The sequence below is a fragment of the Ctenopharyngodon idella genome, chromosome 21 (genome assembly GCF_019924925.1).
Source record: "Ctenopharyngodon idella isolate HZGC_01 chromosome 21, HZGC01, whole genome shotgun sequence".
In the NCBI taxonomy this organism is placed as follows: domain Eukaryota; kingdom Metazoa; phylum Chordata; class Actinopteri; order Cypriniformes; family Xenocyprididae; genus Ctenopharyngodon; species Ctenopharyngodon idella.
In genome coordinates, this window is record NC_067240.1 from 2892491 (window position 1) to 2906546 (window position 14056).

Here is a 14056-nt window from a genome sequence, read left to right on the forward strand (position 1 = left end):
TGTCTGTTCTCAGACAACTGAAGTGCTTCGTTTGGTGTCTGTCGATTTTCAAGTCTCTGTCTGGAGCAGGTGGCATTCTCACTGTGCTAATGGCACACGAAGCAGCAGGCTGCACTTTGTCGACTCTTAAAGCCACTCTTGAGCTAAAAATACCCCGTCTGTCTCGTTTAACGGGGGTCCTTCAGTTCACCTGGGCTTTTAACACGCACACACACACACACACACACACACACACACACACACACATACACACACACACACACGCAAGTCTGTGTTTCAGATTAGCAGGTCTATCAGATCAGGTGTGTGTGATTGACAGTGTTTTTGGGTTTTTGGTTCTGTTGTTCTGCACACAAAACACCTGTGGAAAGAGCCAAGGACACACACAGACTGAATATACTTCAGGTTCACTCCTACAAAGGGATAGAAAAAATGAAAATTATCCCATGATTTACACACCCTCAAGCCATTCTAGGTGTATATGACTTTCTTCTTTCACTCAAACACAATCAGAGTTATATTAAAAAATATTCTGGTTCTTCCAAGCTTTATAATGGGGGGGCGAGATTTTGAACCCCAAAAATGTGCGTCCATCCATCATAAAAGTTATCCATACGGCTCCAGGAGGTTAATAAAGACCTTCTGAAGCAATGCTTTTTGTTAGTAAAATATCCATGTATATAACTTGACCATAATCACTAGCTTCCAGTAACATCCGCCTGCCTAACGGAAGTTAGACGCCTAACCCTTTAACATGAAAAAAATAATCTCACAAAACTTGCCAAGAACATGCAGGAACATATTTTACCTTAAAATCAAAAAAAAGAAAGAAAGAAATCATATTTTGTATTCATATACACTACCGGTCACGGTCAAAAGTGTTTGAACGGTAAGATTTTTTTAATGTTTTTAAAAGAAGTCTGTTCTGCTCACCAAGGCTTCATTTATTTGATCCAAAATACAGCAAAAACAGAAATATTTTTACAATTTAAAATAACTGTTTTCTATTTGAATATATTTTAAAATGCAATTTATTTCTGTGTTGGCAAAGCTGAATTTTCAGCATCATTACTCCAGTCTTCAGTGTCACATGATCCTTCAGAAATCATTCTAATATGCTGATTTGCTGCTCAAGAAACATTATTATTATCAAATGTTGAAAACAGTTGTGTACACTTTTTTTCAAGATTCTTTGATGAATAGAAAGTTCAAAAGAACAGCATTTATCTGAAATATAAAGCTTTTGTAACATTATAAATGTCTTTACTGTCACGCATCCTTACTCAATAAAAGTATCAATTTCTTTCCAAAAAAAAAAAAAAACAAAACTCTTATTGACCCCAAACGGTAGTGATAATGTTACAAAAGATTGGTCAGCAAACATACCCAGTCAAAAATTCTCCTCAGTCACACTAGACTCTCTCTCTCTTCATTTTACCTCATTAGGAAGCGCATGATCCTGCCAAAAGAAAAATGTAGCACTAAAACGGCATTATGGCACGTTCTTCTGAAATGTCAGCCATTTCTTCTCCAGCAATGTCAGCATTTAATTTTATTTGTTCCTTCACTGCACTGTGAGGAGGGCAGAGGTATTGGCAGGCAGCGCTCGTGTGCTGTTGGCACAGTCGTTCCTGGCGGCTGGACATAATGCTCACTAGGCGGTAGCAACACGTACCGTTTACATAAATGCCCGTAGCAACTCTGCTAATGACGGAGGAACGCAGGGCCAAGCTCACTAATTGTACATTATAGTGGCGGCGCAGAACTTCCTTTTAAAGCTGTTTTTTAGAGTTGTGGCGCACTGGCGGTGTTAGCGGTTAGCTCATAAGTTAGCATAGCTGTGCGTGCCAAGCGACAGTTTTTGGTTATGTGCAAGTAAGCAAAGGTCAGTGTTTATGGTGGCTAAATTGAATAATTATGCTGTTTTCTCAGATTTTATTTAAGGGTGGAGTTGCAGTTCGGGTACATGTGCTAATGTCAATCATCAGGCTTTATTTCCTATGACCTTATACGCTTTTAAAGCAAACCAGATGCTGATGATCATGTAAATGTGATGTTCAGTGGTCGGGGTTGTTGTTAATTCACAACACACAGTGTTGTTTTAGTATTTTATATATACTGTTATAGTTTTTATTAATATTTTGAATGAGCTTTTTGTATTTTCAGCTCATTTTTGTTTTAATGTAAGTTTAATTTTAGTAATTTTATGTGTTTTTGTCATTATTATTATTTAAATATTCATTTACTTATTTTAAATATTTATTTGTATTTCAGTTTTAGCTTAAACTTATTTTACTTTTCATTTACTGTAAGTTGTGATATTTAGATTTTATTTAATTTCAGCTTTATTTCAGCTTTTATAGCTTTTTCAATAGTTTTAGTTAAAGATAATAACCTTATAATGTTCACAAAACATTATAATACACATTATTAGTCTGTTTTATGTTCTTGATATCCATAATGGATGTAATATTTTAATGTATGATACATTAAACAACACCAAATTGCACTGTATTATGCCATCAGTTATAATATATCATAGAAACTACACTCTTAAAGGGTTAGTTCACCCAAAAATGATAATTCTGTCATTTATTACTCACCTTCATGTCGTTCCACACCCGTAAGACCTTCGTTCATCTTCAGAACACAAATTGAGATATTTTTGATAAAATCCGATGGCTCAGTGAGGCCTCCATTGCGGAGCGTGTATCAAACAGTGTTTTGAAATTTCAATGGTTCACCACTGGGGGGCGTGACTTTGGCAGTTTGATACACGCTCCAAACCACTGATTCGAAAAAAAGGATTCGTAAAGCTTCAAAGCTTCATACTAGATACTAGATAACAATATCATCACTAGATATTGTTGAATAAAGTCGTTATTTTGTATTTTTGGAGCACAAAAAGTATTCTCATCACTTCATAACATTAAGGTTAACCCACTGTAGTCACATGAACTGTTTTAAATATGTCTTTAATAGCTTTCTGAGCTTTTGAAAGCTGTCAACGCAGGCCTCACTGAGCCATCGGATTTTATCAAAAATATCTTAATTTGTGTTTCGAAGTTGAAGTTCGAAGACATCCATGGAACCTTTCAAATGCACAAAAGGTTCATTATACTGGAAAAAAGATGTTTAAAATGTTCTTTTAAGAACTGTTCACTGAAAGGTTCTTTGGGGAAACAAAAATAGTTATTCTATGACATCGCTGCAAGTGTAAAAATTCCCTTTAGCAAACAAATTATTTTTGAAAAGATAAAATGCATTATAGTATGTATTATGAATTATTTTGTATTCTATTATTATGAATACCTGTATTAAATAGTTTATTCTGTTCAGCCCATTCAGCCCAAAAAGAAAGAAATATGATCTTTAATTTTTAAAGTCTTTTCTTTTTAGTATCTATTATTTTGCATTGATTAGTTGTGTTTTGTTTTTGAGCACTTCTTTGTTACCATCATGTGTTAAGGTGACCAGTTCATTATGGTTTTATGATGGACTTATTTTAAACCATTTTTTTTTCTTTCTCCCTCTTTCTCACAAACAAATACATAACATTTTATTGTAGAAGTTCTTCTTTGCTCACTGAAAAAGAATGAATCCCTGTTTTGTCCTAAAACCAACAAGTTGCCGGTATTACCGCAGTCTGCCGTCTCCGTTCCATTGAGACCGGTCTTAAGGATATTGTTTTTCCGTCTAATGTTTATGCGTTTCCTGTGGTGGGTGTAGATAGCACCCAGCTGCTTCACAAATGAGTAAGAACACTGTGTGTTTCTCTTTGAAGCCTCTGTGTCTGTAAAAGTTTGGTATTGAAAGACTTTAATAGCTCCAGGCTGCCTGGAGGATTCTGCTTCCTGTGCGGACAGGAAGTATTTAGAGTTATGAGGCCAGTTCTGCATTAGATGAGCTGGATGCGGACCACACAGATCAGAGACAGTGTGCGTGTGTGTGGTTGTATTTCTTGTTCATTGTGTGTCATGGGATGTTGATGCTGGAATGACCGTTGCCCATAAAAGACCAAAACCACAGGATGAGATGAGAAACACACACACACACACACACACACACACACACACACACACACACACACAAAGACTGGAAAGTTTAGAGATCCTTATGATGCCAAAAAGTTGTCATTCACTGACTTTAAGTTTGGATACATGAAGGAAGTTTGGACACCTAAAGGAATTACGCAATATGTTTTTCAACAATAACCTAATATTGATAGTTTAATTATATTTATTTAATATAGATTTTATATTTTCATTATATGTAATTAAAGTAATTAATTTTAATTCTATTAATTATTTAATTACATTTTAATTATATTAATTATATTTTAATTATATATTTTCTCAAAATTTAGTTTGTCTTTTTGTAGAAAATTACAAACTTCTCCATAAAATGTAAAATGTTTCTATAAAATTACAGATTCTCCATAAAATGTAATGAGTGTGATGTCATCCTTAATTGATCCAATAAGAAGCATTTTAATTGGTAAGCTAAGCAGAAAGTAGTGTTGAAAAGCCATTAATATTGATTTTAACTTGTTAATGTTCAGAATTTTTTTGCCTTGTACTAATAAAACAATAATAAATTAATTTTTCTATTCAGTATATATATGCAAGAATAGAAAAAAAATCATTAAATGTAATGCATACTTTATTTAAATAAGCACATAAATACTCTGTAAATTGTACACTCTAAAAAATAATATGTTGGCTCAACAAAAAAAATTCATACAACAAGCTACACTGAGTTAGAGGAACTTAATAATTTGTAGCATAAACACAAATTTTTAAGTTGATTACTCAAAAAAATTAAGTCGACCTGGAACCAATTAATCTGATCTATTTCAGTTCAAATCCACAGCTATCATAGCACATGCTAACATAACTTATTTAACATGTATATTTAATGAACAAGTAAGATATTACTCGTCACTGACAGTCATTGTTTATAGAGTCAATGTAGTGTTTACCTTCATGTATCTACTCTTCAGCACAATGATAACCACAAAAACTCAACAGCAACTAGCTAGGTTGCTAACACTAACAGGTCTTTCCTTCCACTAAAAACAAATCAATTAACTTAATTTCAACATTTATTCTCCTTATCCAGTGCTATGCAAAGCATGCTGGGAACTAGAAATCCACTGCCTATTTTTTAAAGTTATCAAGACAATTTCATTAAGTTACTACAACCTATTTTTTTTTTTTTTTTAAAGTCAATTAACGCAGAATTTTGAGTTTAAATTATAGACGATATTTAGTTGATGTAATGATCAACATTATTATGTCAATAGAACTCTACAAAATAATGTTTGCAACTTAAAAGGTTTAATTAAAACAAATTAGAATTTTTAACTTGCAACCCTGCATTTATTTGAGTTGGGGTAACAGGTCCTCTGAATTTACTTTTTGTGTGGAACAGTGTCATTTGTCCCCTCAGTCTGCTCTGCCAATAGCCTCAGGTTTGATGAAGTGTTATTGGATAAAGAGCTGTGACTGACTGATGCAGAAGCTCTCCATGTTAACCCCATGAGTCCTGTTAGCATGTTCAGGGGAAGATTCGTGTAGGTCTGTAACTGCTATGGATTTATTGTGTGATGTTTGTAAGGATCTCAGTGGACCGGTAGAGATCAGCGGCACTAATTGGAATGAAGATGGATTCCGATTGTTATTTTGAAAGCGACATTGATTGTTTTGATCTTAAACCTGTCAAATGAAGCACTTTAAAGGTGTTTGATGGGTCTGTTAGTTTTAACGAGAATCTTCAGGGTAGTGTTTTCTTCGACTCTGTTTTTACATTCTCACTTTGCAGATATATATGAAAATATTGCATTCTCCTTAAAGGAGTAGTTCACCTAAACAAAGTAAATCATGTACTCTCGGCACTCTTTTTGAATAGAGCTTTCTTTTCACTTTCTGTTTTTTTTGTTTTTAAATATTAAAGGATGAATCACCCTAAAATTAAAAGGTTAATTTTAGTAGCTTTGAGATATTGTTTTCATTATTTTCATGACAATTAAACACATTTTTTCCCCCTGAAATTCTTATTAAATTCAAATTCTGTTGTTGTCCAGAGTTTTTTTTTTCTCTCTCAATAATTCTCTTTATTCTCAAAGGCAATTATCTATATATTTGCATTACTGCAATACATTTTTTTAATATAATACGAATATTAAATTGTTGTTAATATTACAGTATTTTTTATTTAAATCAGCATAAATTTTATGCAAAATATTTTAAGGGGAAAATAGTGTTTAATTTTGGGGTTTTTTTTAGTGTTTACACACACACACACACACAAACACACACACACACACACACACACTTTTTTGCATTATGGTCATAAAAACTGTAGCTGTCTAGAGGGGATTCTCTTTAGATTTGCACTACAGATTTTTTTTTTATTACAGTAATATTTTTAATATAAATATAAAATTATTTATTTTACAAAATCAATTTCTTTTTAATTTATTTTTAATCAGGATAAATTATATATATTGCAGGAGTTAAAAGTGCTTAATTCTCACATTTAAAATAGGCTTAATAAGCAACATACACTACCGGTCAAAAGTTTTTGAACAGCAAGATTTTTTAATGTTTTTAAAAGTCTTTTCTGCTCACCAAGGCTTCATTTATTTGATCCAAAATACAGCAAAAACAGTAATACTGCGAAATATTTTTACAGTTTAAAATAACTGTTTTCTATTTGAATATGTGATTGACTGATGCAGAGGTTGTTTAATTAAACCTCTTCCGGAAGCTCAAATGTGCTGTGTAACACGAGAACGAACCTCATTGGTTCTTGATGAAGCTCAACCGTGCTGCGTAACATGAGAATGAACCTCATTGGTTCTTGGGGAAGCTCAACCGTGCTGCGTAACACGAGAACGAACCTCATTGGTTCTTGGGGAAGCTCGAACGTGCTGCGTAACACGAGAACGAACCTCATTTGTTACGCCGCACATTTGTGCTTCTGGAAGAGGTTTGTTCTTGTGTGTTATTCAGGCTCGGTTGAGCTTCAGTTTATGCTCGCTGATCAATTTTTAGTGTGACGAGTAAAAGCCTAAATTAAATCTGTTCATCGTAACAAGCGATTGAGTCTCTTCAGAAAATTTGGACTAAACCACTTGATTCATATGGATTAGTTTTCCGATCTCTTTATGAATTTTTTTAAGTGTCAAAGTGGTAGTTACAAAAGCAGTCTATGGAAGGAAATCTGACAGCATTCTGTCATCAAAAATATCTTAATTTGTGTTCTGAAGATGAACGAAGGTCTTACGGGTGTGGAACGACATGAGGGTGAGTAATTAATCACATAATTTTCATTTTTGATTGAACTAACCCTTTAAGAAACCTTAATGAATTCAATTCACATTTATTTGTATAGTGCTTTTCACAATACATATTGTTTCAAAGCAGCTTTACAGCTTTACATTAAAACATTAAGGAATGATCTGCTAGTGCTCGCATGCTAAACCTCCTCTAAGCTTCATTTGCTCTGTTCCAGATGAAGTCATGGCAAAAATCGGGGCAACAAAAAAACTAAATATAAACATGGTAACGTGCATTTCACAATGTCAGGACAATAAAAAAGGCAATGTATCAAAACACATCATTTCATTCAACTAAAGCCACTGACTCTGCCAGAGGACATGCTCTTTTACACTGTTGTTTACAATGTGTCACGACGGATGTGCGATATTATTCAGGAAACAAAAGCCTTACAAATTTCCAACCAATCAAACTGTTGATTGTCAACAGCCTTGAAAACAGCCTGTGCGTCTCAGTTTCAGTGCATCTGAGGTGACCGGGTGTTTTGCTACCAAAGTCAACAAACATTTCATTCACTTTAATTCAGTGTGTGTATCACAAACAACATGCCATGAAACGCGATCTGTTTGTGTTCAACGTTGGCTAAATGGAAGTGTTAGAAAGCGCTTGTTTGTTATATAACAGTTGCTCACCTTCCTGATCTCAAACAAGATCCAGTTTCTGGGCCGATGCAAATAAGCCCATCTGTGATGCTGGACCGCGGCCTGACTGCACATTTACTGAACATGAACACAAACAGACTCACCTGATAATGGCAGTAGTGTCTAACACACACACTCACACATAAATGACACACTTTCATAAATACCAAGTCAATTTTTTTTATTAAAGCTAAAAAGTAACACTTTTAATTGAAATCTCAAGATGTAATGTTATATATTTTGTATTACTACATAAATTCCCACTCCTGTTCAAAAGTTTGGGGCTGGTTAGACTTTAATGTTTTTTTAAAAAAAGTCTCTTTTCTCTTTAAATATTTTGTAAAATGTAATTTATTCCTGTGATGCAAAGCTGAATTTTCAGTATCATTATGCCAGTCTTTAGTCACATGATCCTTCAGAAATCATTCTAATATGCTGATTTGCTGCTCAAGAAACAATTCTGATTATTATCAATGTTGAAAACAGTTGCATTGCTTTATATTTTTTTGAAAAATGTGATACTGTTTTTTCATTATTAATACATTTCAAAAGAACAGCATTCATTTAAAATAGAAATGTTTGTAACATCATAAATATCTTCACTGTCACTTTTCACCAATTTAATGTGTCCTTGCTGAACACAAGTATTAAGTATTATATATATATATATATATATATATATATATATATATATATATATATATATATATATATATATATATATATAGTGCTGCTTGAAAGTTTGTGAACCCCTTGCAGAATCTGTGAAAATGTGAATAATTTTAACAAAATAAGAGAGATCATACAAAATGCATGTCATTTTTTATTTAGTACTGTCCTGAGTAAGATATTTTACATAAAAAATGTTTACATATGGTCCACAAGACAAAAAAATAGCTGAATTTATAAAAACAACCCGCTCAAAAGTTTATGAACCCTTGATTCTTAATATTTTTTGTTTGGTGATGGTTGTTCATGAGTCTCTTGTTTGTTCTGAGCAGTTAAACTGAGCTCTGTTCTTCAGAAAAAATCCCGAAAATTCTTCAGATTTCCAGCTTTTTTTGCCTATTTGAACCCTTTCCAGCAGTGACTGAATGATTTTGAGATCCATCTTTTCACACTGAGGGCAACTGAGGGACTCGAACACAACTATTAAAAAAGGTTCAAACATTCACTGATGCTCCAGAAGGAAACACGATGCATTAAGAGTCAGGGGGTGAAAACTTTTGAACAGTATAAAGATGTCCAAATTTTTCTTATTTTGTTTAAATATCTTTATTTTTCATTTAGTACTGCCCTTTGGAAGCAACAGAATACACTTAAATGTTTGCCAGAAGACAAATTAAGTACAATATTCCTTGATCTTCAAATTCAAAAGGTTTTCACCCCCCGACTCTCAATGCATCGTGTTTCCTTCCTTTTCTGAAGAATAGTGGGCAGTTTAACTGCTCAGAACAAACAAGGGACTCATGAACAACCATCACAAAACATAAAACAGTCGTAGATCATCCAGGTAACCACACACAGTATTAAGAATCAACGGTTCATAAACTTTTGAATTGGGTCATATTTATAAATTCAGCTATTTTTTTTGTCTTGTGGACTTTATGTAAACATTGTTTATGTAAAATATCTTACTCAGGACAGTACTAAATAAAAAATAACATGCATTTTGTATGATCCCACTTATTTTGTTAAAATTATTCACATTTTCACAGATTCTGCAAGTGGTTCACAAACTTTCAAGCAGCACTGTTTAATATACATATATATCATGGGCGTTTCCTCCGAGGAGGCAAGGGAGGCAGGATGAGAAAATAATCCATATGACATATAAAACAACACAAATATTACAAATTATGACATTAAAAAGAGCGCAAGTCACTCATATTTCTTAAGGAACACTGCCCAACAGCGACACCCGCAGGTAAAGTTTCAGCAGGAGTCATGCCTCCCTTTGCTCTCATAGGAAACAATAAAAAATCATCAGACCCCCGGCGTGCGGTGGGTTTTGTGGGGGGTAATTGAGAATGAATGGGGGGAAAGTCACGTGAGAGGAGGCAATGTCTCCATCGCGCTATGATTGGATGTAATTGGTTATGATTGGATATGATTGGTTTGTGCGATAAATCCCGCCTCTTGTTGACGTGCGCGTTCCGCGCGTAAATCTGAATGAACAAATGATGGCATCAATGGGAAGACTAATTGAAAAGTAAGTAAACAGATCACCCAGTTAGATATCACCGCTTTATGTCACGTCAAAATCAAACTTGAAATGGACTGAAAACACGATGACTGCGGGGGTTTTTAGTGCAATCAGCTTGGTGAAATTAAAAATACAATTCGTGTCCGTGACAGACGGTGTTTACGGAGCATGACTGATGATCCAAAACAGCCTAAGTTGACTATTAAAAAGAAAAACATCAATACACAAATAAAATATATTGTTTAAATTATTATTGCCTTTAGTTATTATTTTGGAATCAATGTAGAAATGCTTAAAACACTAACTTGATGGGATTGACTTGGTTTTAGAACATAGAACATTACACTGTTAATGTAAAATTACAAAATAGAATTGTCTTTGGTTTCTTTTTTTCTTTTTTGATGTAATGTAAAGTAATGTTCATTTAACAAGGAAGATGTGTCAATGTTAAGAGTAATGCACATGAATTTACATTGATTCATAAATAAAAAATGTGCCTCCTCATTTCAGAACACCACTGCACGCCACTGAGATATATATATAGATATATATATATATATATATAGATATATATATATATATATATATAGATATATATATATATATATATAGATATATATATATATATATATCAAGTCAAGTCACCTTTATTTATATAGCGCTTTTGTAGATTGTAGATTGTGTCAAAGCAGCTTTACATTGATAACTGGTACAATATTTGGCTGCACAGCAGCTCTTAAAAGAATAGTGTCAATGCAGGCAGATCAAAGCACTGTTGAATATATATATATATAATATATATATATATAAAATATCCAATTGTTAGTCAGTTGTATGACTTACCTTATAATTCGTTGGGCGGCGTACTGGTGTAGGTTACGAAACTGGGCCGACATGTTGGCTAGGGCAGCCAGGCAGTTTGTGTGGAGGTATTTATCCTGAAGGAGGGGAAATCAATAAAACCATGCATAAATAATTTGTGTTGTTTCTTCTCGCAGGGCAAAACAGAATGAAATGACTCCATTATACTTTCAATTATAAAAACCTGCTCTATTCATCGGACTCCCTGGACTGAATGCGTTCACAGATCTAATATAAAATTTCAGCAATCTTGTAAATTTCATGAGCTGGCTGCTGTGAGTCTCACTGTTACATAATAAATTTGCATGTGCCCACGGCAAAAGATCTGGATATTTCTGGAGCTTCACTTTTAAATGATTGTTTTTGTTGTTGGTTTTGGTCTCACCCTGGTCCGTGTCATGTTGAACTGGATGGTTCGAATCACAACCAGGATCAACAGACTGCCTAGAGAGATCTCTGTTAGAACACGCTCAGTATACCACGAGATGTTCTTCAACACCTGAGAGAGAGAGAACAAAGAAAGCAAAAATAAATGTTAAACACAAGTTGTTCCTCAATTTAAAGGGTGATGCAGGGTTTTATTGCATGCTAAAACTAAAACCAAGATAAAATCTACTGACTTAAATATATTTTGGTAACACTTTACTAAAAGCCTGTATTTTTAAAGCATCACATAAGTATTTTAATGCATTAATGATGCCTTGTAATGCATTGTATGGTTTCATGAATAATTGGAACCCCAGTTATATGAACACACCTTTAGAAAGTATACTGCATTAAAACAAACAACCAATTTCAAATGTAACAAGGAATCTGCAAATAACATGAAGCATTTTAAATTTGGTTACAATTATTTATGAAAAGTTATAATGCATTATGATGAACATTATGAATACCTTTATTATGCATTATACATAAAGACGTTAAGAAAAGTGTTGAAATGCACTGCTGTAATTGTTTGCAAACCACAGCCTCTAAACAAATGTTGGTTTGATGCATGCATGTTATTTGCATACAGATCTATAAACATAAACTCATTGGAAAACCAGCCCTAAATACAATCTGTCCTGTATTAGTTACACAAACATACAGAGTGAACACACACATACACACGTCTCATGTAGGTCTCATTCCCTGCCTGGAATTACAGATCAGGAACCTCCATCTGAACATTTATTATACATATCTAAAAGCCCCGATATACTCAATGAAGTTCTTCATTTAGGGGTAAAAAGAAGTTTGAAATACATGACCAGAGATATACTGTTAGAGAGCATACCTACACCACCCACACTACTGAGAGCGACATTCAAATAAATATGTAAAAATGTGCTGCATGCTTTCCTCTCAGCAACAAAATAAACAACAAAAATGACAGCATCTGATCGATGTGGATATGTTGCGATGTGAGCAATGTTGATATGTTTGCATCAGCTCAAGTCACGTCACGTTTATTTAAACAGCACTTTATACAATAGATTGCTGCTAGCAAACAGCTTTACAGTTTTAAACAAACTTTTTTTTCCATTTGAATTACAACTTCAAAACTTCAACTACAACTTCCAGTGTGTTTTTACTTGTGTCTGACCTTGACAGGACTGAACAGAAGAAATGAACTGGAGAAGATTTCCATTTAAAAGAAAGCAGAGCCTTCTTTTCTGGAGAGTTTACTTTGGCAAGCTGTTTTCGAACTCCCATTTTGGCCAGATTTTGTTCGAATGACGTCACCCCAGTTCTTTCTTTGATATCGGGGCCTTAAACCACTACAGACTCTCAAATAAAGCTTTCATGGTTTCATCTGATTTCATCCAACAGCATGTGTGATTATGTGCGTGACCTTACCACTTCATGTATGGAGCGGTTGAAGGTGTCGTCCTCCGTGAGGATGAGAAGGATGATGAGGGCCATGTACACATGATGAGAGTTTCTCTCCTCGACATGATACAAGATCTCAAGAATCGGCAACACCTACAGAGACAGAACGAGAAAACACTTTACTATTGTGGTAAAAAAAAAAAAAAAAAAAAAAACTAAACTAGTGGTCAACCGATGTTTATGATCTTAAAGGATTAGTTCACTTCAGAATTCAAATTTCCTGAGTGACCTTTCCAACGTGATTATGTAATACGTGATACATTGCCGAGCTAGTGCAAGACGAGCATTTGTGGTTAAAAATTATATAATTTTTTATTTTTATTTTTTATTTATTTTTTTTTAGAAAATGACTGATCGTTTTCACTAGATAAGACCCTTATTCCTCGTCTGGGATCATGTAGAGCTCTTTGAAGCTGCACTGAAACTGACATATGGACCTTCAACCCGTTGAACCCCAGTGAAGTCCACTATATGGAGAAAAATCCTGGAATCTTTTCCTCAAAAACCTTCATTTCTGAAGAAAGAAAGACATAAACATCTTGGATGACATGAGGGTGAGTAAATTATCAGGAAATTTTAATTTTGAAGTGAACTAATCCTTTAATAGGCATAGTGGCCAAAGGCCAATATAAATCTGACAGATATAGAGACCGAGCAACACGCGTCATAATCTGAAAACCATGCCCAAAAACAATCCAACCGTCTCCATTGACTTTGTATTGCGTGAGGCTGCCTCCTTGTCATTTCTGACTTATAACAAAAAACAGAACAATGTCTAAAAGCTGCTATGTGACAAGGTGTACAGCAAACAAGCTAAAAACCCCGAAGTTTTTATAAGTTGTCGACCCAAAAAACGAGTGTTTAAGGACTAAAAAGTGGATACAGGCAATTGAGACAGAGCGCGACATGTCATATTACTATGAGAACTACGCCCACTGGAGGGTAACGTAATCAGCGACAGGAAATATAATATATAAAACTGACATTTAGATATTTGACTTAACAGTGACAAAATGTTTACTGCACACGTAGGCTTACCAAGGCATACTGAGTGTCAGGATCCCAAAATTCACCCATTGTTCCTGCTGATACTTCACGTCTTATGGCCTGTATCCACTTTTGTTTCCTTA

At 34.1% G+C, this 14056-nt stretch overlaps 1 protein-coding gene across 2 annotated transcripts in view; it reads right to left on the minus strand.

Moving 5' to 3' along the window:
* dym (dymeclin) overlaps positions 1-14056 on the minus strand; it is an 86952-nt gene that overhangs the window by 39994 nt on the left and 32902 nt on the right. For both annotated transcript variants that reach the window (XR_007927262.1, XM_051878272.1), the window contains exons 11-13: positions 12894-13019; positions 11437-11550; positions 11034-11128 (exon numbers count right to left, since the gene is read on the minus strand). Coding sequence is in view for 1 of the 2 variants with exons in the window: in XM_051878272.1 (XP_051734232.1) it covers positions 11034-11128; positions 11437-11550; positions 12894-13019 (335 nt within the window). In the remaining variant the exon portion in view is untranslated. The remainder of the gene's footprint in view (positions 1-11033; positions 11129-11436; positions 11551-12893; positions 13020-14056) is intronic.